Source organism: Oryctolagus cuniculus, chromosome 4, assembly GCF_051225735.1.
Source record: "Oryctolagus cuniculus isolate XC-2025 breed Fujian yellow rabbit chromosome 4, ASM5122573v1, whole genome shotgun sequence".
Lineage (NCBI taxonomy): Eukaryota > Metazoa > Chordata > Mammalia > Lagomorpha > Leporidae > Oryctolagus > Oryctolagus cuniculus.
Window position 1 is genome coordinate 168,455,381 of NC_142870.1, and position 25,318 is coordinate 168,480,698.

Below are 25,318 nucleotides of genomic sequence, written 5' to 3' on the forward strand. Positions count from 1 at the left end.
TTGAGTCCCGTTACTCCACTTCAGATCCAGCTTCCCGCCAATGCGCCTTGGAAGGCAGTGGAAGATGGCTCCAGTATTAGGACTCCTACCACCCACGTGGGAGACCCTGATGGAGTTATGGGCTCCTGGCTCAACCCTGGTATAGTCCTGACAATTGTGGGCATTTTGAGTAAACCAGCAGATAGATGGATAAATAGATTAGATTAGATAGATATCTCCCTGTTTCCCTTTCTCTCTCTCTATTCCCCCCTCCCTGTGTGTATGCATCACACTTTTAAATAAATAATAAATACATCATTTCAAAAACTAAAAGGAGCCCACCAATGGCACCTTCTAGGGGGCAGCATCCAGAGAAAGAGTGAATTTTCTTCCCTTGGACTTCCTACAAGTTCTACACTGTATTTTTATGTAGTAATATTACATTGTTTCACAATAACGTTTTAAAAGTCTCCTCCCATACTAAGTCATGAACAACCAAAAAGGCAAGATCATGGGCTCTTAGCCAGCTGATTCAGCGACTGCTGGGGCAGCCGGAGGAGGAGAGGGCGCTGACAGCCGCACTTTGAAAACAAGCCAGGGGTTGCTTTTCTTCCACTGACCAGCCCAGCTGAGCCGACTGCCTTCCTCAAAGGGAGTATTTTCACCTCTTACTCGAGTCCCAGCCAGAGGTCGGCACGTTTCACTTCACGGTCCATCTACCGTGCACGAAGCACACCAAGCTAACTTACCCACTGCTGGAGGCGGAATCGTGGCCCAAGGGTGTCCAAGTCCTAAAACGCAGGACTGTGACCGTGACGTCACACAGCAATGGGGACTTAACCTGGCTGAGCAGTCCACCTTAAAACACGGAGATTCTCCTGGGTTCCTTGGGTGGGGCTCAATGTAACCACAAGGGTCCTTACAAGCCGGAAAAGGCGGTGTCTACAAACAGGTGCAATGTTCCTGGCTCTGCAGAAGGAGGAAGGGGCTGCAAGCTAAGGAATGCAGGCAGAGTCTAGAAGCTGGAAACGCCCAGGAAACAGATCCTTCCCTAGAGCCCCCCAGAAGGGAACACAGCCCTACCCACACCCTGCCTTTCACCCACTGGGACCTGCGTCAGACTTCCAACCTACAGAGCTGTCGGACGGTATATGTGTGGCTGCCATCTGACACAGCAGCAATGGGAAACTCGCACAACCTACTTAAATCTCTTCTCTCTCCACATCTCAGGCTTTCTCTCCTGCACAAACTAGGGGTACACAGCAAAAAGCAGCCTGCCTGAGCACCCCGCCTGTGGCTGCTCGCTGACCTGGGCCCACGAGGCCAACTGGACAGATCATTTCGGGACTTCCCCAGAGGAAACTCGGTCAAGACACCAGCACGACCATGACCTTGGTGATTAGCCGAGTGACCACCTGGGGCGGAGCTGGAGGGGCAGGAGCGGTTATCGGGAGCTCTCTGATCTGCGGTAACTAAGCCATCTGAAAGGTAACCTACAGGAGCGAAACTGACACTTTGTGATGCGATGATTTTGAACGGCCCTTGTCTAACTGTTGAGGAACAATGGTCATTGCTTTTTGTTTGTTTTCTTTTTTCTTCATACTGTTTCATTAAACTCTCTACTTAGTGTAGGGTTAATTTTATGAGTGTAAAGTTAACTGAAGGGGCCGGTGCTGTGGTGTAGTGGGTAAAAGCCACTGCCTGCAGTCCCAGCATTCCATATTGGCGCTGGTTCGAGACCCGGCTGCTCCACTTCCCATCCAGCTCTCTGCTACGGCCTGGGAAAGCAGTAGAAGATGGCCCAAATGCTTGGGCCCCTGCTCCCACGTGGGAGACTCAGCCGAAGCTCCTGGCTTCCAGCTTCAGGTCAGCCCAGCTCCGGCCATTGTAGCCATCTGGGGAGTGAACCAGCAGATGGAAGATCTCTCTCTCCCTCTCTGTAATTCTAATTCTGCCTCTCAAATAAAAATAAAGCAAGCCCAGGACGGCAGGGTTTTCCAATGTACTTCACATCTGCAAATAGGGTGAGTAAGGTAGGCCAAAGAGCAACTTTAATAAGGGCTGAGTCCCGAGTACCAGCAGAGCCTAGTACCAGAAACACGTGCTCTCATAGGAATTCTCACCACGTTTGCATCAAAGTTACTGTGTAAACACAACCGCCCGCCGGTGACTCTGCGCTCCCACGCTTCCGGACTGCATGATGGAAGGGGCTTGGGTCCGAAGCGCTGTGTCCAACTCCACAGCTGGATCCCAGGCATCGTACCAACACCCACCACCTCCGAGAGCAGCTCCAGGTGCCGCTTCCTCCATAGCAAAATGTTCACAAGCAACACCCTCTGCCTGGCTGAGAACCACTGGTCCAGCAGCGCCCGGCAGGCAGACACCTGCCACGATGGGGGTTTCGGGGTAAGAGCCCACTCTAGGGCTGGGCATCTGGGCTGCCCACGGAGGATGCCACGATCCACACGGGAGTACCTGGGTTCAACACCCGGCTCCGGTTCCCATTTCAGCTTCCTACTGGGAGACAGTGTTGATGGCTTAAGATGCCGGGTGTCTGCCAACCACGTGGGAGACCTGGATGGAGTTTCCAGCTCCTGGCTGTACGCTGCACTCTCCTACCCCCCGCTGCAGGTATGTGGCGAGTGAACCAGCAGAGGGGGCTCTCTGTCCACTAAGTACATTTTTTTTTTTTAAAGATCCCATTCTAAATAAAGCTTCTGATGCTGAAAATTCATCATCCTGGAATTCTAAAAAGGCAGATAAACATAAAAGTTTCTGCCTTTTGTTTCCGTTTCTTCTTTCAATTCAGTACATGAAGCTGATATCAATCTACTACGAGAAAAGCTCATCTCTCCCTAAGGAGCCGTTTTCCTCCGGAATCACCTAGTAGATTTCCTTTTACGCCAGCTTTTCACAGGCTGGCACCGTGTTTTAGTGCACAGGCGATTGAAAAGAAGATATCTGAAACAAACACATTTCCTTAAAAAAAAAAAAAAGTCATTCACGGGGTGGGGTGGATCCCTGTGTAGAGTAACGCACAAGGCACTCTGCAACTCTGGATGTGGGTTAGACACCTCGCACTTGGATCAGATGCAATCCTCTTCCGTTTTCTTTTTTTTTTTCTTTTTTTTTTTCTTTTTTTTTTGACAAGCAGAGTGGACAGTGAGAGAGAGAGACAGAGAGAAAGGTCTTCCTTTGCCGTTGGTTCACCCTCCAATGGCCGCCGCAGCCAGCGCACTGCGGCCGGCGCATCGCGCTGATCCAAAGGCAGGAGCCAGGTGCTTCTCCTGGTCTCCCATGGGGTGCAGGGCCCAAGGACTTGGACCATCCTCCACTGCACTCCCTGGCCACAGCAGAGAGCTGGCCTGGAAGAGGGGCAACCGGGACAGAGTCTGGTGCCCTGACTAGAACCTGGTGTGCCGGTGCCGCAAAGTGGAGGATTAGCCTAGTGAGCTGCGGCGCCAGCCCCGTTTTCATTTTAAAATAACTTTAAGGGACTGGCATTGTGGTGCAGTGGGGTAAGCCACAGCTTGTGAGACCAGCACCCCACGTCAGAGTGTGGGTTTGGATTCCAGCTGCTCTGCTTCTGATCCAGCTTCCTGCTAATGTGCCTGGGAAAGCAGAGGATGATGGACCAGCGACTGGGGCTCTTGCACCCACGTCAGGGACCAAGACAAAGTTCCTGGATCCTGGCTTTGGCTTGGCTCAGACCTGGCTGTTGTGGCCGTCTAGGGCGAGACAGCAGATGGAAGATACTCTCTCTCTCTCTCTCTCCCCCCGACATTCAAATAAATATTTTTAAAAAAGAAATTTAAAAAGTTACATGCATGTCTTATTCTTTTTAAAGTAAAGCAATTCTAATGAGGGGGACCAGGAGACGCTGAGGGCAGGGGTGGGACAGCCTGAAGACGGTCCCATGGTTTAAAGGATGCGTTACTGTTCCCAGTTACGTGTCATTTCTCTTCCATAAAGGTGATGGCTTCCTCTTCCCTGTCGCAGCTCACCTGCAGCCCTCTACTTACACACATTAGTGATGAGGTCGTGTACCAGGACTTTGGCTGTGTGAGACACGGGACACGGCGGTGTGTGCTTAGCTGGCTGTGGGTGGCAAGTGACAGAGAAAGAAGCCAGGGCTTGGCCAAGCAATGGGCAGGCACCGTCACCAGACGAACACAGCATCCCACGACACGGACGGCACCTCACGGATCTCACCCATGTGGCCCTGGCTACTCTGCCACCTGTGGGAGTGAGGAGGACCATGGTCCTGGGGCAACAGGGACAGACAGACGGCTTCTAGCTGCTGGCGTACTATGTTCAAGACCTAGAGAACTGGCTATGGAGTCAACTACCTGTGGTATCTGAAAAAGACCGCCAGAACTCACAGGCCACTCTGATACTCACTCTCACCAACTCATTTGTACGCGTGCACGTGCACGCACACACACACACACACACCATCTACTTTCTGCTCTTTTGGTCACACTTATTAAAGTTTGAGATTATGATTTAGCACACACCCACAGCCCCCCTCCCCGCACAGCCCCATCAGCTGCCTGCAGAAGTCAATTCAAACTGCAAAAGGGCTACAACAACCTGAGTAACTTAGGCAGAGCCCGAAGCATGTGACAAATAGTCTACTCTTTCCTTCTGGAACGTCCTCGCCCCAGGATCAGCCATCTCCAAGCAGCGACTTCCCATCTCTGCAAAGGGAACCTGGTCAGAGGCAGCCGATCCATCACCTTGAGCCAGGTCCTACTGTGGCCCGAGAGAAAAGCCAGCAGGTGGGCAGGGAAGAGCCCATTCTCCCAGCACAGCTGCTCCCTGGGGCTGGGTGAGCGGGAGGCAGGTGGGGAGGGAACTGCCCAGCGGGGGCCGCATTGGCACAGTGAGTGTAAGTACCCCAAACAAGCGGACGCCAACAGCGTTCACACCACCTTGCCACAAGTTCTCCGACGCTTTGCCGAGCTGGGGCTTTGTCTTCGCCGGTTTCCGGGCGCCCAGTCCTTGGGGTACCGCTGCACGAGAGGACAGGCTGTGCCACAAGGTGAGGATTTTTTCATACGGCTCCAGCTCTCAGGTGTCAAATCCAAGGGACGACCTCCACCGCACTCTGATGGGTGTTTATGTCACAAAGCCACATGGCCGGGGGGAGGGGAGACACGGAGGCGACTTGGGTCAGTCTACCCAGAAAGGCCCACGTGGGCCAGGGTCAACACCCAGGAAAAACCCCAAAACGCATCCCACCGGCCCTGCCAAGCTGCCATCTGGGAGCCTCCAACAGATCCTACCCCTGCAGAGGCAACACTTGCAAGCGGACAATACTGGCTGTCACCCGTGGAGAAGCAGCAGCAGAGAGGAAGGAGAAACAGGTGCAGAGAGGGAAGCAGACCTTGACCAATAGCACAAGCCGGAACCAACGTCTCACAGCTTCTCCGGAAGCCACACCGCTGTGCCCTGTCATCAGCGAGCTCGCGGAAGGTGCCGGATGCCGAGCCCGAGGCTTTCCAACAACACACGCACGGCTCAGGTTTGCACGTGATGGTGTGGCTGTCGACTCTGAAGAAGGATGGAGGGCACAACACACCACTCGCAAGACAGAAAGCAGCTCTTAAGCCTGGGGAGCACACGTCCAGCCCCTAAAGCACCAGAGAGACCCACCCGCAGCCCGGCGCCCCAGCCCTCTCCCAGACGACCATCTCAACGGCTAGGGGCCACAGGTAGACACGGAGCCACGCCCCACCACCTACCTGGCCGCCGCCCTCAGAGCATCCCTTGCCTAAGGACCATTTCCTCTGCTTCTACCATCAAGAGGCAGAGAATAACTGCTAAGAAGCACATGAAACAAACGAGGCTGTGCGCAGCTACTAAATGAAGGAGGGCTCCGCCCCACGCCGCAGTCTCCATGCTTGCCAAGTAAACAAATAACTAAGTAGATGAATCATCACTGTCTCACTGTACTGAGACACAAAGCAAACGGATGACGGACAACCCGGATCTTTCTGACTTCCATTAAGTCCTGAAGGCATGCAAGCCAGCAGGCTTATCCTCTACATTTGTCTGAATGATGGACTACTTTCCCTCCAGACCACTAAGAGGAAGGAAAAAAAGATAATCAAATCACTGCTCACTCCTCTAGTGTCAGGACCCAAATGGAATGCTCTCAGTGGCCCTCCTTATTTTATTTTATTTTATTTTTGACAGGCAGAATTAGACAGTGAGAAAGACAGAGAAAGGTCTTCCTTCTGTTGGTTCACTCCCCAAATGGCTGCTAGGGCCAGCGGGTTGTGCCGATCCAAAGCCAGGAGCCAGGTGCTTCCTCCTGGTCTCCCATGGGTGCAGGGCCCAAGCACTTGGGCCATCCTCCACTGCACTCCCGGGCCACAGCAGAGAGCTGGCCTGGAAGAGGGGCAACCAGGACAGAATCCGGCGCCCCGACCGGGACTAGAACCCGGGGTACTGGCGCCACAGGCAGAGGATTAGCCTAGTGAGCTGCAGTGCCGGCCTCAGTGGCTCTTCTAAAGGGTTATGGTAAGACTTCCACTTAGAACCACCACCATCCAGCACCTGTTCGCTATCTGGTCAAGGCCAGTGGCTAGAAATGGTCCAACCAATAAAGGAGAGTCCAGGACACTTGACCATCAATGAATCTTACACAGCATACATAAGCCAAACGTCACTCAATAGGTGAAATTATTCTACTAGAAACCCACGGGGGAGACTAAGGACCAGAAATGAGAACAAGTGAGAAGCATGCCCTTCAGTCATGAACACTACTACGGGCCTTATTCACATTCAGATTCCTATGGGATGGTAACTACAACACGGTACTTTTCTTTCTAAGATTTGCTTATTTTAACGGCAGAGTTGGAGGCAGAGAGTATCTTCCACCTGCTGCTCCACTCCCCGAATGGCCACAACGGCCAACACTGGGCCAGGCCAGACCCAGAAGCTTCATCTGGGTCTCCCACGTGGGTGCAAGGGCCCAAGTATGTGGGCCGTCTTCTGCTGCTTTCCCAGGCGCATTAGCAGGAGTCAGAATGGAAGTGGCAGCTGGGAATTGAACTCAGTGCCCATGTGGGATGCTGGCACCGCAGGCAGTGGCTTCGCCTGCTACAGCACAACGCCAGCCCGGCACAGTCCTCGCATAAACCATCTGGACTCTCCAGAGCAGGATCAGACATGGGTCCGCCCCACAATGAACTTGATCTATGAGATCAGACAGCCTGTTAGAGAGGTAGTGGGGATGTGAAGATAAACACTGCACACAGACCATCTGCCCAGGGGGGATTCAGGGGCACAGCAGACACTGGGCCTCCTGTGCCAACAGCCCAACCTGTCACCACGCAGCTTCCATCAGGAAGGGACGTGATACAGGAACTGGGTGCTTACCAACCACTCCTGGGTGAGGGGGCAGAAGTCCAGGGCCCCTTATACTCTGAGATGCAAGGTCACCTCTGTAGGTAGCCAGGCCCCAAGGCTGGGCCCTACCTCCCACCTACGCAGGTGGAAGCAAGGCCCTGGAATGACGCGGCGGGTCACTGCAGACACCACTCAACACTCAGGCCCCTGTGCCCTCGCTGGGCACCAGTCAGCACCAGGAGGAACTTGGCCTTCCAAAACTCACACAGCAGCCAGTGGTACAAAGGCTGGGGGATCCTTACGCTTCCAGTCTTTGCATTCAAGAGGGCAGACTAAAGAACGAGAAAGCCGGTCTCCAGTGTCGACTCCAACCCTCCATCCTTCTTGTCCCCAAACAAGGCACTCTGTGATGAGCAGAGCACCAGGTAAGCCTCTTTCCTGTCTAAGCTCCCATTTGAAATGCCGTTGGACAGTTGAAAACCTGCTCTACTCCTCGGTGAACCCAACATCCAACGCATCTCACCATGAAAGCAGAGGTCGTTTGCACAGGTGTTGGTTCTGGCCCCGGCAGGCTAACATGTTAACATAGCTGCATTTGGTAACAGCCAACCACAGCTCAGATATGAAAACCCACATCACTCTCGGAGCTTGGATTCGGCTGGGAATTAAACCGACTAAGCTTGACAACGCATTGGTATTCCTGACTTAGGCTATCTTACAGGCAAGCCAGAAACAGCAGAAGGGAGATTCCTTTTATGTTCCGATTTTAATTCCCAAAGACCTAAAACATGATTAAAACAGTAAACCAGAAGAAAGCCGTTTTTATTTAGCTAACATGCCACAGGAACCACAATTCTCAAAATTAGTTCCCCAGGACTGCGTGCACGAGTGACCAGATTCTCATCATCAAAAGTAGGCTTCAGGCATTTCACTGCGTCCCTCCTGGAGTTAGCTGTCCACAGTGCGCAGGAGAGAGGCCGTGGAAACCTCGTTTGGTGACAGGAACTCTGTTGGGCGCATAGGGCTTGCTTCTCAACAATTAAGACAGAAAAATGAGGCAAAGCCCAGCAGCCTAAGAACATACAGTGTCTAAACAACACGGACGGTTTGGGTTTTCAGACTCGTCTACCAGCATCGTCATGCGCAAAGAGAACTCTAACTGTCCCTACTCAGAAACCCATCCGGATGCCACCCTACCCCAGCTGTGAGGGAGCGTCCAGCCATAGCTCACAGGGCCCTGGCAACAGCATGAAGGGTACAAGTGCCAGCCAGAAATTAATGATCGCTCACAACTGCACGGAAGACGCTTTGCCGACCTCTTCTCCTGCAGGGCCGACTCTAGAACGCTGAACTTGGGAGCGAGTTATTTCTTAAGGACGGTTATAGGTGAAGCTCCGCCAATGCTGCCAACCAGGGAAGCCAAGTGGGCAGCACATTTATGTACCAACAACAGACCCGGCCTCTCAAACCGCAGGGGCCACAGGATGCAGTCTCCAGGGAGAAGCAGGAGTAACACTAAGACAGTCAGAGCGAGGCTGCCAGGTTACCACCCTCGCTAGGGTTTGCCCAGGACTGCTGCTGGGAAGGAGAGCTCACAAAACGACACCTCAAGGTCTACTAGGGGCCGGCGCTGTGGCACAGGTTAATCCTCCGCCTGCGGGGCCGGCATCCACATGGGATGCTGGTTTCAAGTCCCGGTTGCTCTTCTTCCAAACCAGCTCTCTTCTGGGAAAGCAGTAGAAGATGGCCCAAGTGCTTGGGCGCCTACAGCCACATGGGAGTCTGGGAAGAAGCTCCAGGCTTTGGATCAGCTCAGTTCCAGCCATTGCAGCTGTTAGAGGAGTGAACCAGCTGCTGGAAGACCTATCTCTCTGTCTCTCCCTTTCACTGTCTGACTCTACCTCTCAAAAAAATATTTTAATAACAGATCTAATAGCTCACTTCTCTGTTTTAATTTCCTTCTAGAACAAGACTTTCAATACATTTATTTCCAAGCAAATCCCCAAAAGTCCTTTCTCAGAAAAGCGAAGGACACAGTATTGTTTGCCCCTGGTCCGTCAGCCGTCAGACACTCCCTTCTCAAACACCAACCCAGCCAGGCCCCAGCACAAGCCACGTGACAGTGGGGCGCCTGGTTTTTACACAGCTGCCAACTTACCTTGAGTCACCGTCCACGGCTCTGCCTATGCGCCCAGCCTGCACAGGCACGGGCCAGACGCCGTGCCAAAATTCACACCTCCTGTCTGCTTCACATCCCTCAGGCCTTCTAGGCAGACACAGGCTACCAAGTTACTGTCAGAGCTGGGGAAACCAGGACCACTGGGCGGCTGGACAGAAGGCGATGCCCAGGGGGCGTTCACCCTTACAAGGTAGTGCCACGCCCTGTTCAGGCTAAAAGGAGTCAGAGCGACCTTTCACAACGGTGAAAGCCGCTCTCAGCCCAGTTCAAGAGGCCACGTGAGGAAGGCGCGTGCATTAAAGAACAAAATGCACTCATGACAGACAGGACGACTGGCCAAGGCAACACTGCACCTGGCCCCTTGCCCGCCGCCCTCGCAGAGGCAGAGTTAGGAGGCGCAAGGGTGGACTGCAGAGGCCACGGAGCCGGCTCAGTGGGGGTTCGGGACCTGCAGGAGACCAGGCAGGGCGGTGCCTTGCTCCAGCCGGAGCCCCACAGCAGTGCAGAGCCCCCGGGGAGCCTGGCCCGCCTCAGAGCATGCGGGAGCTGAGCGCAGGATCAGCACAAGCCATTCCCCAGGGGAGTGACCGAGCGTTATTGCGACTGCTCCCGTCATGTCAGCCGCATCATCTTAATCATGGGCCTGTTAGATTTTTTTCTCCCACTTGAAGCTAAAGAGAGTCCCATTTCTATGCAAAACGGGAGAGTCCTCCTGCCTCCTGCCTCCCAGGATCACGACTCACCCGCGGCAGCTGCCAGACACAAGAGCCAGAGGGAGCGTCAGGCACGCACGCGGCTCGCTTTGTCGCGCCAAGGCAATTCTCCCATTTTGTAGTTTGTCTCCTCTGACAAAGAGTTGAGCAAGTCACAGATATCATCACGGTCTCTCGGAACAGGCGGCAAGCGCGCTTACCTCGGGCTCTGGTTGCGAGGGCTGCCCGTCCTCGGCGGAGTTGGGTAAAACGGCCCAGGTTATGTTGGCACTGGCTGGAGGCAAAGAGCCAAGGGCCCCGTTCCTCAGCTGCTCTGCGGAGTGCGACTTGGGCCCGGGCCATCCCAGGATGTGTTCTGAAATAAAGACCTCGCGTGACGCCGAGTATTTTCCAAACAAACATTTGCACCTCCCTGCGTGGGGGCACCCACTTCACACGGGCTCGGGGTAACAAGCAGGTGAGGCCTGCGGTGCAGGAGGCCCTGGGCATAGAATCTGACCTTCAGTCTAGAACTAGGGTCTGTGTAAAAGCAGGAGGAAGACCATCACAGGTTGTGTCGTCTTCCCAACCTTGGACGATGTAATTCCTATGTCACCAAAGTCAAATAGAGATTATGTCTCTTACTGATTTTTTTTTTTTGACAGGCAGAGGGGACAGTGAGAGAGAGAGAGAGAGACAGAGAGAAAGGTCTTCCTTTGCCATTGGTTCGCCCTCCGATGGCCACCGCGGCTGGCGCACCGCGCTGATCCGAAGGCAGGAGCCAGGTACTCATCCTGGTCTCCCATGGGGTGCAGGGCCCAAGCACTTGGGCCATCCTCCACTGCACTCCCAGGCCACAGCAGAGAGCTGGCCTGGAAGAGGGGCAACCGGGACAGAATCCGGCGCCCCGACCGGGACTAGAACCCGGTGTGCCGGCGCCGCAAGGTGGAGGATTAGCCTAGTGAGCCACAGCGCCGGCCCCACAAGTACTTTCATGTTCGCTCCTGGGGCAGCAGGAAGCAGAGGTGGACCTCGCACCCCATGGCAATTCTGCTGTGCAAGTAAATAGGTCTCAAATCAGCTAATTCATGTCTGCAAATTCTGTTCTTGGTCTAAACGCAAGGACAGGAGTGCATGTTCAAAGCCCAGTGTTGGGTTCAATTCCCAGGCCAGGCCCACTCTTGTTTCTAGCTCCCTGCTAAGGTGCATCGTGGAAGGCAGCAGGTGGTGGATGGCTCAAGCAGTCGGGTCCCTGCCACCACGTGGAAGACCTGGCTGGAGTCCCCAGCTCGGCCCGGCCCCGTCGTTGCCGGCACTCAGGGAGTGAGCCAGTGGAAAGGAGCGCTCCTACTCATGCTCGCTCGTTCTGTCTCTGCCTCTCAAAATAAAGAACAGAGAAGGATAAAGGGTGAAAGGCAGAATGAGGCGCAGTCTTACTGGTGTGAACTGGAACTCAACACCTTTGAGGCTCTCAAATGTCCTATCCGTGAACCCACCAGCCTATTCACTGGAGATACTCAAAAGAAAGATCTACAGGGGCCGGCGCTGTGGCTCACTAGGTTAATCCTCCGCCCGCGGCACCGGCATCCCATATGGGCACCGGGTTCTAGTCCCAGCTACTCCTCTTCCACTCCAGCTCTCTGCTGTGGCCCGGGAAGGCAGTGGAGGATGGCCCAAGTGCTTGGGCCCTGCACCCCCATATGAGACCAGGAGGAAGCACCTGGCTCCTGGCTTCAGATCGGCACAGCGCCAGCCATAGCGGCCATTTGGGGGGTGAACCAATGGAGGGAAGACTTTTCTGTCTCTCTCTCTCACTGTCTAACTCTGTCAAATAAATTTTTAAAAAAAGACCTACAGGCAGCTCATACTTTTAACATTCAAGAAGTCTGGCTGATTGGGGCAAAGCAACAGGCAGCAGAAACAGCTGTGCGTGTGTGTGTGTGTGTGTGTGTGTGCGCGCGCGCGCACTGTGGTGTGCAGTACTGTCCAGCCCGAGTACATTTTTATGCACAACTGTTTTAAACAACAGTGTTAGACCATAGAGCTCGGCCACCTGAAACCGTCAAGTAGCTTCTCACTGCAGGTACAACGCTGCCCCGGAGCCAGCCCAGCCTCACTCCCTCTCCTCCTAGCACTGCGCAACACGCTCCACTCACTCTGGGGCCTTCCTCAGTCTGTCAAAGGAACCAAGCGCATTACAGCCCAAGGGCCTTGGCACGTGCAGCTCCTCCAGGTCTTCTCCAGCAGGGGAGGGTAAACCCAGGGCTCAGCTCCACACCACGTGCCAGGCAGGCCTTCTGGAACCTTCTGGTCAAGGCACCCCCACCTCACCCCTCTGCTTCCCGTCTTCAAGGAACCCGGCACTCTCTGAACTTGGCCGGTTCACTGATGGACTTGTCTGTCTTCTCTGCTCCTCAGTGCCAGCTCCTTGAGTGCGCCGAGCCATGGCTGTGTCCCAGAACACGGCCGGCAGGAGGTACGCTCAGCGCACGTCCCCTGAGCCAACGAACAAGTGTTAAGATGTTCAGAGACGGGCCGGCACTGTGGCTCAGCCTGCAATGGCAGCAGCTCGTAAGGGCGCCGGTTGGAGCCCCAGCTGCTCCACTTCCAACCCAGCTCCCTGCTAATGTGCCTGGGAGAGCAGCAGAGGATGGCCCGAGTGCCTGGGCCCCTGCCACCTACAGAGGAGACCCGGATGGAGTTCCAGGCTCCTGGCTTCTGCCTAGTCCAGCTCTGGCCACTATGGCCGCTTGGGGAGTGAACCAGTGAAGGGATCTCTCCCTCTCCATCCCCCCTTCGCCCCTACATAACTCTGCCTTACCCAGAGCTAGCAAATGTCAAGAAGAGTGTCTTTTAGAGCATCCTAAAGAGAGGTGCAGAACAGAGACTGATGGATTGCCAGGGGCTGCAGAGTGGGAGGGGAAGAACAGGGTTCTAGAGCTTCGGGACTGCCAGGTGAGGTTTGGAGACTGGGTTACACACAGGGAGAACTAATTTAACATCACTGAGATGTACTCATAAAAACGGTTGAGGTGAGGGCAGGCACACGGGCAGCGGTTCAGACGCCACCGGGGACGCCCACTCCCTTTCTTTTCACAGTCCCAGCTCCGCTTCCCTCCCAGCTTCCTGCTCATGTGCACCCTGGGGCACGGCAGGTGATGACTCCAATCCTTGGGTCCCTGCCACCCACGGGGGAGACACCATGTGGGCATTGCTTGGCCCTGCCATTATCTGGGGTCTTGAACCTTGCCACCACACTACACGCCAGGAGACAAGAGGAGGAACAGAGGAATGAAAATAAAAGCTCACAGATTTAGAGGGGGATGGCTACGCAAACTCTCATCCCCAGCTAAACTTCCATCCGTTAAAAGCATGGGGCTAGTGCTCAGGCATAGTGGATAAAGCCGCCGCCTGCAGTGCCGGATCTAATATGGGCGCCAGTTCGAGCCCTGGCTGCTCCACTTCCAATCCAGCTCTCTGCTATGGCCTGGGAAAGCAGTAGAAGATGGCCCAAGTCCTTGGGCCCCTGAACCCACATGGAAGACCCAGAAGAAGCTCCTGACTTCGGATGGGCACAGCTCCAGCTGTCGGGGCCAACTGGGGAGTGAACCAGTAGATGGAAGACCTCTCTCATTCTCTCTGCCCCTCCTTCTCTATGTAATGGACTTTAAAGTAAATAAATAAATCTTAAAAAAAAAGCAGCCAACATTAATCAAGCTCTTGCTACGTACCATGGACTACACTTCCCACACATAACTCACGCAGTCCTGATGGCGACCCCAGGAGGCAGGTACCTGCTACCACACCCACAAACACATGAAGAATCAGAGGCATCAAGAACTAGTAAGTGGTGGCCAGCGCTGTGGCGTAGGGTGTAAAGCCATGGTCTAGCGGTGCCGGCATCCTATATGGGCACCAGTTCAAGTCCCAGCTGCTCTACTTCCAACCCAGCTCTCTGCTTGTGGCCTGGGAAAGCAGTAGAAGATGCCCCAGTCCTTGAGCCCCTGCACCCACGTGGGAGACCTGGAGGAAGCTCCTGGCTTCGGATTGGTGCAGCTCTGGCGGTTGCAGCCACCTGGGGAGTGAACCAGTGGAGAGAAGACCTCTCTGTCTCTACCTCTGTCTCTCTGCTTCTCCTCCTCTCTCTGTGTAACTCTGACTTTCAAGTAAAAAATTTTTTTTTTAAAGAAGAACTAGGAAGTGGCAAACTCAAGCTGAAAACCCAGGCAGCCGGCTCCAGGGCCCTCTAGGCCCTCTCAGAGGCGCCACAGAGAACTTGTGCCTCGTAACTCGTTCATGACATTGAGCGGTACGCAAAGGAGAGAAGCAGAACCAAGAACCCAAGACTGGGGAGTCCTGGGGAAAAGAATCAGTAGTCAGCGAGGAACCCAACTACACACAGCTGAGCAGGGCCAGCAGGAGGGCCTGGCTGAGCCCACAGCGACCTCAGGTGTAATAGAAGCGACAAGGCCTTCCGTAATTGAGGTGGTGCAATTTAACACAGTATTTTTACACTTGAAATTAATACAGAGATGCTTGCAAGACTCACCCTCACCTGCCCCACCCTAATCTGCATCCTGTTAGAGCTTGTCTGCTAGGGACTAAGTTTTTATGTTCTTCCAAAATCTCTCGGTCAGACGTGACTGTGTCGTGGACATAATTAAGATTAAATGAGATCAAGCGGGCAGAGTCCAGACGGAACGGGACTGCTGTTCTCAGAGGAACAGAAGACAGCGCAGCTCCCTCTCTGCCTCACGCACTCATCAAGGCCACAGGAAGACCTCGGCAGACGGCAGCTGCCAGCAAGCCGGGAAGCTCACCAGAAAGCCAAAGCAACGGGACCTTGACCTTGAACTTCTAACCTTCAGAACCGTGGGACATACTTTCCTGTTGTTTATGCCATCTGCTCTATGGATTTCTGTTACAGCAGCGCAAACTAACACACTGATCTGAAGTAAGGTTTTGATATTTCAGGGCTGCCGCTGTGGTGTCGCGGGTTAAGTCACCACCTGCAGCACCAACATTCCATGTGGGCACTGGCTCAAGTCCCCAGCTGCTCCACTCCCAACCCAGCTCCCTGCTAACGCGCCTGGGAAAGAACTGGAAGATGGCTCAAGTGCTTGGGCCCCTGCACCCACACTGGAGACCTGGATGAGCTCCTGGCTCCGCACTGGCCCAGCTCTGGTCATTGCAGCCATTTGGGGAGTGAACCAGAGGATAGAAGGCCTCTCAAACTCTGGCTTTCACATAAATAAATAAATCTTCAAAAAATTTGATATTTTGTTCTTCACGAATATTTAAATTATTTTTTCTTTTTAAAAAATTGCCTGAAAGCACCATTTATCCAAACTCAGATTTTGCACTTGTCCCACTCCAGCTCTGGCCCTGGGACTGACTGTGGATAATTTTCTAAACATGGTGATTCACTGAATGTCAACATCAAAGTGACTTTTAAAAGAGTATCGGCCACTTAAATAAGACCAAGTGTCTGGTAATAATAGAATGAAAAAGACAAAGTTTCAACATGGGAAGCAGTCCACACAGCAGACTCATAGAATGATAAATGCCCTAAACAGCATTCTGGCCTCAGAATCAGCCCTTAAGGCATTCAGATCTGGCGGAAAAGCCCATAAGAGCATTTCAGGCATGGAAAGCCAAGACACTCTGGCAATAAAAAAAATGATCTACATGAAAGATCTCTGAGATCCCAGAGAAAAGAAGGGATCATCAAAGAGTGAGCTGCCTTTCTCTGAAGGAGAGAACTTCCACTTTGCCTATGGCCCTGTCTAAATAACAATGGAGTTTGTGGACTCAAGAGGCTTCCATTGCCTTGGCAGCTCATGTCAAGAACCTCAGGTGGTCACTGACGTCAAAAAATAAGAGTGCAATTGTTAAATCAACAACAGGAGTCACTGTGCACTTGCTCCCATGTAGGACCTCTGTCCTTAATGAGCTGTACAATGAGAAATAACTGTAAAACTTGCTCTTAATCTGTACTTTATACCTGGTGTGTGTCTGTGTGGGTGCAAACTGTTGAAATCTTTACTTGGCTTAGAGTTGGTCTTCTGTATATAAAGTTAATGCAAAACAAATCTTAATGAATGGGATGAGAGAGGGAGCAGAAGGTGGGATGGGAGTGGGGGTGGGAGGGTGGGTATGGGGGGAAGAACCGCTGTATTCCTAAAGCTGTACCTTGCAAACTGTGTTCATTAAATAAAAGGCTTCTTAAAAAAAAAAGAAGAGTGCTGGTCGCTCCTGTGCATCCATCAGTATTCCGCTAACACTAAAACACTAAGGACACGAGGCCACGTGGTAACACCCAGAAGTGGAGCAGTGGCCTGGAGGCAAAGGCGGGGAAAGAGGCAGCCCCACTTCATGCTACAGGAAAGATTCAACGACGGCGAGTCGTCCCCAACCTGGGTGACTACTCAAGTGCAGGATAGAGAACGCCTACGAAACGCCACCTCTGGGGGCTAAGGCACCGCCCACAATGCTGCTATCCCAGCCTGGAGCACTGGTTCGAGTCCCACCTGCTCCCTACTAATGCACCTGGTGGGTAGAAGATGATAGCTTGGGTTGGGCCCCCGACACCCACGTGAGACACTTGATGGAGTCCCCAGCTCCTGGCGTTTGCCTGTGGCTGTTGTGGTCATTTGGGGAGTGATCCAACAGGTCTAAGATATGCCTCTCTTTCTGCCTGTCTCACTGCCTTTCAAATAAATACAGAAATCTTAAAAAAAAAAAAAAAAAAAAAAAAAAAAACTCTGCCGCTGCTCACTAGGCTAATCCTCCACCTTGCGGCGCCGGCACACCGGGTTCTAGTCCTGGTCGGGGCACAGGATTCTGTCCCGGTTGCCCCTCTTCCAGGCCAGCTCTCTGCTGTGGCCCGGGAGTACAGTGGAGGATGGCCCAAGTGCTTTGGCCCTGCACCCCATGGGAGACCAGGAGAAGCACCTGGCTCCTGCCTTCAGATCAGCGCAGTGCGCCGGCCGCAGCACGCCGGCCGCAGTGGCCATTGGAGGGTGAACCAACAGAAAAAAGGAAGACCTTTCTATCTCTCTCTACTGTCTACTCTGCCTGCCAAAACAAACAAAAAAAATTTACAGATTTTTCAAAATTTATCACCAAAACACTAAAAACAAGTAAAGGAAATGTAACCCACTTGGTAGTAAGACAGAAAAGAGATGTGCGGCAACATTTAAGGAAGGGGCAAAAAACAGCATAGAACAGCAGAAAAGCCAAGGGCGGTTCTGAAGGGCCAGGTTTGCTGGTTAAAGTCGTCTCAGCTCCGAGCTCTGCTGGAGGCCCAGACTCCGGTCCCTCCACTAGGCCAGCGGCAGCAGCCTCCCTCTTCCCTAGCCTCCTGCATTCAGCAAACCAGAAAGCGTCTTCCAAAATAGACAAGGACCAACATTCCCAAACCTGGGAAAGCCTAGGTGCTGTTCTGGGGGGAAGCCCAAGGCCTGGGAGTGAACTGCTTTCGGTAGGGCTGTGCTGCCTCCCCAAACCTTCACTCGACAGCTGTAAAAAATACCCACGGGGCGGGCGCCGGGCACAGCAGTGAACACGCGGCTTGGCATGCCTGCATCCCCTGTCACAGTGCTTGGATTTAAAACCCACCCTGCTCCGATTCCAGCTTCCTGCTCATGCACATACTAGGGCAGGCGACAGGTCAAGAACTTGGGCCCCTGCCACCCACCCGGGAGAGCTGACCGAGCTCCTGCCTCTTGGCTTTGGCCTGGCCAAGCCCCAGCTGTTGTAGGCATTTGGCTTGAGCTAGCAGATCTCTCTGCCTTACCCACCTCGACAAAATACACTGCAGTGCTAGCTCTTCTATTAATATCCTATTTATTGAAGGAATTATTTCATTTCCATTTTGACTTTTAATTATAAAATTTAAGAAGGTACCTAGGGGCCAGCACTGTGGTGCAGCGGGTTAGGGCCCTGGCCTGAAGTGCCAGCATCCCACGTGGGCGCCGGTTCTAGTCCCAGCTGCTCCTCTTCCGATCCAGCTCTCTGCTATGGCCTGGGAAAGCAGTAGAAGATGACCCAAGTCCTTAGGCCCCTGCATCTGTGTGGGAGACCCAGAGGAGGCTCCTGGCTTCAGATCAGGCAGCTCCGGCCATTGCGGCCATCTGGTGAGCGGGCCAATGGATGGAGGACCTCTCTCTCTGTCTCGATCTCTCTCTGTAACTCTGTCTTTCAAATAAATATAATAAATCTTTTTTTAAAAAAAAGGTGCCTACAAGCAGGGCAGATTTTCACCAGAATCAGGGGTGAGAAAGGAGTGAGACAGAGAACGCAAAGGCTGTTAGTACCAAAAATAAAAAGGGGGCCGGGGCAGAAAAAGGGAGTCTGGGGTGAGTATTTAACCTGGTCCTAAAGGGCCCACGTCCACGCTGGAGCACCTGGCTTGGGTTCCCAGCTCTGGCTCCTGACTCCAGCTTCCTGCTATACCGATGTTGGGAGGCAACAGCGAGTTGGGTTCCTGCTACCGTGCGCGAGCCCAGGATGGAGTTTGCAGCTCAATCCCAGCCATGGAGGACATCTGGGAACCAGCAGTGAATGGAAGCGATCTCTCTGCCTCTAGAACAAATCAAGCTTTGCCTCTCCTTGGGGGCCTGGAGGAATTTCTGGATCAGAGTGAAGTGCCAACAGGCAGCAGAGCCAAGCAGAGGATCTCCGACAGTCTCAACCATTTAGTCCACGTTGTCAAATCCCGCAGTTGGAGGCCCTGTGCAGCCAGGCTGAGCAACTGACCCTCCCCAGACACCTTACAAGAGGATGAGAGGGTACATTAAGGAAGCTTCCTGAATTGTGCACCGGTTCTCCCGCCCGGGTTGTGCCTCCTGGTCCTTTGCCCTCACTGATGTCCCAGGGCACCTGTATCGCTCCCATGGTCCTCCGAGGGTCTGCACCCCGAGGGCTCTCAGCTCTGACCCCAAGGCCATCCCCTAAGTGTGCTTTGCACCCATCGTGCTGTCAAGTAGGACTGGAACAGACTTGCTGGTTACAGGCGTTGACCTCAGTACAAACACTGTCCCCGGCACTGAAGCCTATGAGCCAAGAGCAGGAAGCCCGGAGGATGGGCCCGGTTCTTCTCCCACGCTGGAACCCGCGGACATGCGCAGGGCACGCGGCGAAGCTGGGGAAGTCAGACAGGCGGTGTGCCCGCAGTCAGCCAGACGCCTCGCTCAGCAGCTGAGGACGACGTAGCGGCCACCAGGAACATAAGAGCCGCATCCTTCAACCCTTGGCCACAGAACCCCGTTACCATCGTGCTGCTGGACACCACGCTCCCCATCGACAGACACTACAGGCAGCGTGTGAGACACAGGCTACCTTCGAGATGAGCCGCGAGCCAGGGCTGAAGCCAGAGTGTGCAGGTGGGAGGCGCTGAACACTCACGGGCTTCCAGGTGTCAGCCGAGTGGTGCCGGTGTTTGAGAGGGAGCGCGTCCCCCAGGACACAGCGCGATGCTACAGGGCCACCGGTCACTTCTGATTCAGAAAAGGGCAGCAGGGGTGGGAAAAAAAATAAAAGCTAGTGCAAAGTTCAGAAAGAACCAGGTGAACGGGCATCTCCCAGGCCGCAGGTCCCGGGGGACGCCCTGCCCGCCACACGCCCAATGGAAAACCCTCTAATGGGGCTTTGATTTCCATCAACACAGCCTGAGCGCCCTGGACATAACCATTATGCTTTTATCAGTGTGTGTCGGGCTGATGGAGCTTCTATCGACCTCAGAGCCTGAGATTCTAAACAAACGTGGGGGGAGGGGGAGGGACGGGGTCCCCAGAACTTGGAATTCTAGAATTCTCTTGCCAACTGCTAGCAACAACGGTGTTCTGGATGCAGGAATTTGTTTGTTTTTTCCTCCCCATGTGTGTGGCAGGGACAAAAGCACTTGGGCCATCTCCCGCTGCTCCCCAGGCGCGTCAGCAAGGAGCTGGATTGGAAGTGGAATAGCCGGGACTCGAACTGGCACCCATACGGGATGGGGGGGGCCCAAGAGGCAGCCTGACCTGCTGCACACCACCCAGGCTCTGGCATACAACGAAGGACAGGGCAACAGGCTGGTGCTCCCGAGGCCCTGGGCTCCCTGCAGTCTCCCTGCAGCTCCCTGATGAAGGTGACCGGAGGGAAGGGGGTGGACGCGCGGGCAAGAGCAGGGGGAGGAAGCGGTGCCCGACGGAGGCCCTGTCATCCCAGAAGGCTCCCAGGGCGACCCGCCGCCACCTCCACAAGGCGGGCATTTGAGCTTTGTCTCTGCAGGCCCCTGGGAAACACCAGACACGGAGGAAATCGGAAAAGTGTGTGTGTGTGTGTGTGTGTGTGTGAGAGAGAGAAGGGGGGGGGGAGGAGAGAGGGGACAGAGGGGGGGAAGAGGGGAGGGGAGGGGGAGAGAGAGGGGAAGGGAGGGGGGAGAGAGGAGGAGGGGAGAGGGGGGAGAGAGGTGAAGATAGGGGGGGAGAAAGGGGGAGGGGGGGGAGGGAGAAGATTCCATCCACCAGTTCACTCCCCAGATGACCACATGGTTGGAGCTGGGTCAGGATCCCAGAACTCCATCCAGGCTCCCACATGGGTGCAGGGCCCCCAGCACTTGGCGTATCTCCGACAGCTTTCCTAGGAGCTGGACTGGACGCGGATCAGCCGGCACCTGGACCGGTGCTCTGATCTGGAATGTGGCAGGTTAGCCTGCGGCACCACAACGCCCACCCAGAGGGCCCCTCCGCTTTCTTTTTAAAGACACTGGAAAGTACTTAAGAAGGAAGAACATGCCGGCGCCACGGCTCACTAGGCTAATCCTCCGCCTTGCGGCGCTGGCACACCGGGTTCTAGTCCCGCTTGGGGCGCCGGATTCTGTCCCGGTTGCCCCTCTTCCAGGTCAGCCCTCTGCTGTGGCCAGGGAGTACAGTGGAGGATGGCCCAGGTGCTTGGGCCCTGCACCCCATGGGAGACCAGGAAAAAGCACCTGGTTCCTGGCTCCTGCCATCGGATCAGCGCGGTGCGCCGGCCGCAGCGCACCGGCCGCGGCGGCCATTGGAGGGTGAACCAACGGCAAAGGAAGACCTTTCTCTCTGTCTCTCTCTCTCACTGTCCACTCTGCCTGTCAAAAAAAAAAAAAATTTAAAAAAAAAAAAAAAAGAAGGAAGAACACTTTCACGGAGAGAAAGATGAAGAAGTAGACATCATGCGGGGCTACCCCGGGGGAAACCGACAAGGGGTGCAGTTTTCTGAAGCCTGGAATTATTTCTAAAGAATACAGAAAAGTGAACAGAAGCCAGCCCTGAGAGAATGTGATGCCGGCGACACATGGCCGTCAGTCCCAGTGTGGGGACCCAGAGCCCCGGGTGGGTGCTCTGCACTGAACAGGCTGGGGGAGCCGTGAGCCCGTCTCACACCTCAGCTCTGAGGTGCCGCCCTGAGCCTCAGTGTCTCGCCCGACAGACGGGCCTGAGAACACTCACCTTACAAGGTTCTCGGAAAACAGGCAGCCGTGGCTGGACGCCGGCAGGACCAGAGCTCAGGGCCTCGTGGAGGGAGGTCGTAGAGAGACACCCGAGGCCCTCACACAGGTGCACCCAGAACACCAACCCTCCCTTCCTATCTCAGCGCAAGGAGGGCAGAGGGCACGTGAGGGACGCATGGGACGAGGGGAGTGTCGGGCGCCCTCGCCTTGGCTCCTGGTTCATCAGAAGATCCCAGAGCCACGGGTCAGCCACTGTCAAGTCACTGTCCCCGGCTCCGTGATGAAGACCCAGAGATGCTGCGGTTATGCACCCTAGAGAGATCCTCACACAGGCCCAGCAGGGGACACACCCAAAGGTGTTCAGGACAGCAGGGTGAGGGGGCAGAGCTGGGGGGTGGAGTGTGAGCAGAGAGGGGCTGGCAGCCCCCACCCCACATGGAAATTAGGGGGCAGAGGCTGCACTGCACAGCCACAGACATCAAGGCAGGAGACGCACAACGTGGTGTCAGCAGTTGTAAAAGGAGCTCTGGGTATACACGCAAACATGCCAGGTCAATGTCCCCTAGGCGATCACGTTTCTCATGTGGACGGAGAAAACGCCCCCAACTGGACAGGGATGGGGCACGGAGGAATGGGGCCACACTTCGATACAAGGAGAGGTGAGTGGGTAGTGGAGCCATGGGTGGAGTTAGGGGAGGGAGGCAAGGAGGAGGACACCCCCCCACCACGGCCAGGCAGACAGCCCCGGGGGTCTTACCTGAGGCCCCCGGCTTGTGGCTGGGCTGGCCCACCTGGTGCACGCTCTGCTGTAACAAGCTGAGGCACTCCCCGAGGCAGCTGAGGGTAGCAGCGGACGTGGCCTTGAGGAGCAGCAGGTCCTGGTCCAAGGCGGTGAGCGGGCCGGAGCCCGGCAGGGACTCGATGGCGTGCACCAGGTTCTTCTGCTGCCCCTCCGCCTGGTGCATCATCTACAAGGGGGGGGGGGGGGGCAAGATGGCAGAGAGGTGAGCGCGGGAGCCTCCAGCAACAGGCTGGGCAGCCGGCGCTCACCCAGCGTACCCAACCAGGGGAGGTCAGGGCAGAGGGGGCTGCGTGCACACCAGGGCTCTGATGCCCCAGGCGAGGCGTCTGCGCTGGTACAGCCGTCCCAATGCACTCGCGCCGGAGACAGCCTTAGGACGTCAGAGCTGGAAGGGGCACCGTGTGCCGGCCGACAGGTCTGCAGAGGGCGGATCCACAGCAAACATGCTAAAAGCAGAGGTCGGCGCAAGCATCCTTACGGTGCCTTGACTACGGAAGGAGGCCTGGCAGAGAGCAGGGGGAAGCCCTCGCTCTGCCTGCAGCTCTGTGCGACAGCGCTATCCCAACTCACAGAAATGGAACCTGAAGCCAGCGCAGCCAGAACCACCGCGCCCCACGCGCAAAGAAATGGGGAACAGGACGTGACTCTCAGCAGGAAGAGAAAAACCAGGAAGGGCAGGCCCAGCCCTGCTCCCGGCTGAAGCTAGGGTGGACTGGGCAAAGCCCGACTGCGGCCTGGCTTCAGTCCCTAACGGCAGCCTGACTGTGTCTTTGGCAAATCAGAGAGGAAGGAACTGCAGAGCCAGACCAGGACTGGAACGGTTATCTGCGAAAGCTCATCTCGTTAAACAAGATGAGGTACCCACGTGCCCAGCCCGTATCTAGCACACAATTCGTCATTCCGAGAAGCGGAGGAGCTAAGGCAGCCTGCCCAGGGTCACCGAGGCAGGGCTCAAGTGCTCCCTGGTCCACTGCTGCATAAGCGTCCCCTTCAGAGTGGTCCTGAATTTGAAGGACCATCTCTGGCTTTGTCTCTGTCATCCCCAGCAGGTCCTCATTACCATAACAACGGCACCAGCCGGAATAAAAGTAATACATCTGCAGACTACGGCACTTGAACTCAAAGCTCACTCCCACACTTTTTTTTTTTTAATTTCCCTTCGAAAAGAATTGCCTACTATTTTCTATCTATCTCTATTTTAAATAGTCACCCATTAGAAGAAAAAGTTTCAGGTCCGGCGCTGTGCCGCAGCGGGGAAAGACACAGTCTATGATGCCTAAATCCCACAGGGGCGTGGGTTCACGTCCCAGCTGCTCCACTCCTCATCCAGCTCCCCACCAATGGCCTAGAAAGAGCAGAAGATGGCCCAAGTGTTTGGGCCCCCGGCCACTTATGTGGGAGACCCGGATAAAGCTTCTGGCTCCAGCCTGGCCCATCACTGACCGTTGCAGCCATCTGGGGAGTGAACCAGTAGATGGAAGATCGATGGGTCTCACCCCACCCCACCCACTGAGATTTTCAAGATATATACAGTTTTTAAATTTTTATTTGACAGGTAGAGTTAGACAGTGAGAGAGAGAGAGAGAAAGGTCTTCCTTCCATTGGTTCACTCCCCAAATTGTCACTACGGTCAGCGCTGCACTGATCCGAAGCCAGGAGCCAGGTGGCTCCTCCTGGTCTCCCATGCAGGTGCAGGGCCCAAGCACTTGGGCCATCTTCCACTGCCTTCCCGGGCCACAGCAGAGAGCTGGACTGGAAGAGGGGCAGCCAGGACTAGAACCCAGCGCCCATATGGGATTGCCGGCTCTGCAGGTGGAGGATTAGCCAAGTGAGCCGTGGCGCCATTTAAAAAAAAAAATTCATCCTTTGCGATCCTACTTACCAAAAGAGGAACCATTACATCAAGAGGATTAGAAGAGAAAGACCAACTCACTAAACATGCGGCACCAACGCAGCCTGCAGTGGCTTCACTGTGCACACCCACAATCTGGCCATGCACTGTCCTTTGTATACTGCCAGGCTGTACCTGGCCGATCTGGCTCCGAAAACACACGGAGCATAACAGGTGAGCATTCGTTTCTCCGTCGGGTCTTGGCTTCAAAGCCAGCTTCTCAGGAGAGCTGCCCGAGTCCCCATTGGTAGGAGCACCCCTCCAGCCCAGCCCGACACTCCCACCCTCCCGCACGCCTTCCCAACTCCCCAGCACGTGCAGCCTTCCACCGGCACTTGGAACTCATTTACGTTCCTTTATACTAGCGTGGGAGCAGGGATCATGCTCTGCACTAACAGTCCCAGCTCGGTAGAGATCCCTTGATTGATGAATGAATCCAAACCTCACTGTTCCCTCCGCGTAGTGCGAGAGAACTCATTTAGGACACAGAATCCCCAGAAACCATCAGCCCCGATGAGCTGTACATGACTGAAGCTTTAACAAAGGATAACGTCTCCATTTTCATCTTGGGTTTGCCAAGAGATACTGCCAACTGGCTAAATTTAACTCCAACCAAGATAAAATGTGTTATTAACTGATGGTCAACTCTATGTATAACTGCCAACAGTTAAGGAGAAGTGACTTCCCAGCCACTGACAGCAGCCAGCACTTCTGTTAAGTTCTTAGCATCAAACTGTATCTTTGAAAACTGTCATCGAGAAAGGAATATGATGAGACCTCTAATAATTTCTATTTTTTTACTATTATGAATGATGCCATAATGCTTAAGAGAAAACGTTAGTAAAATCAAGCCATTAACTCCATGGAATATACTTGTTTTTAATCAACAAAAAGAACTATATTGCAATTACACGCTACGGGATAAATACTGGTTGTCTCGCAAGCA

The 25,318-nt window shown here is 54.4% G+C and overlaps 1 protein-coding gene across 8 annotated transcripts in view; it reads right to left on the reverse strand.

Annotated features, from left to right (window-relative positions):
• OSBPL10 (oxysterol binding protein like 10) overlaps window positions 1–25,318 on the reverse strand; it is a 296,379-nt gene that overhangs the window by 57,453 nt on the left and 213,608 nt on the right. For all 8 annotated transcript variants that reach the window (XM_089331213.1, XM_008266099.5, XM_002716244.6 and 5 more), the window contains 2 exons: window positions 22,437–22,647; window positions 10,431–10,585 (listed from right to left, as the gene is read on the reverse strand). In XM_089331213.1, the coding sequence (XP_089187339.1) occupies window positions 10,431–10,585; window positions 22,437–22,647 (366 nt within the window). The remainder of the gene's footprint in view (window positions 1–10,430; window positions 10,586–22,436; window positions 22,648–25,318) is intronic.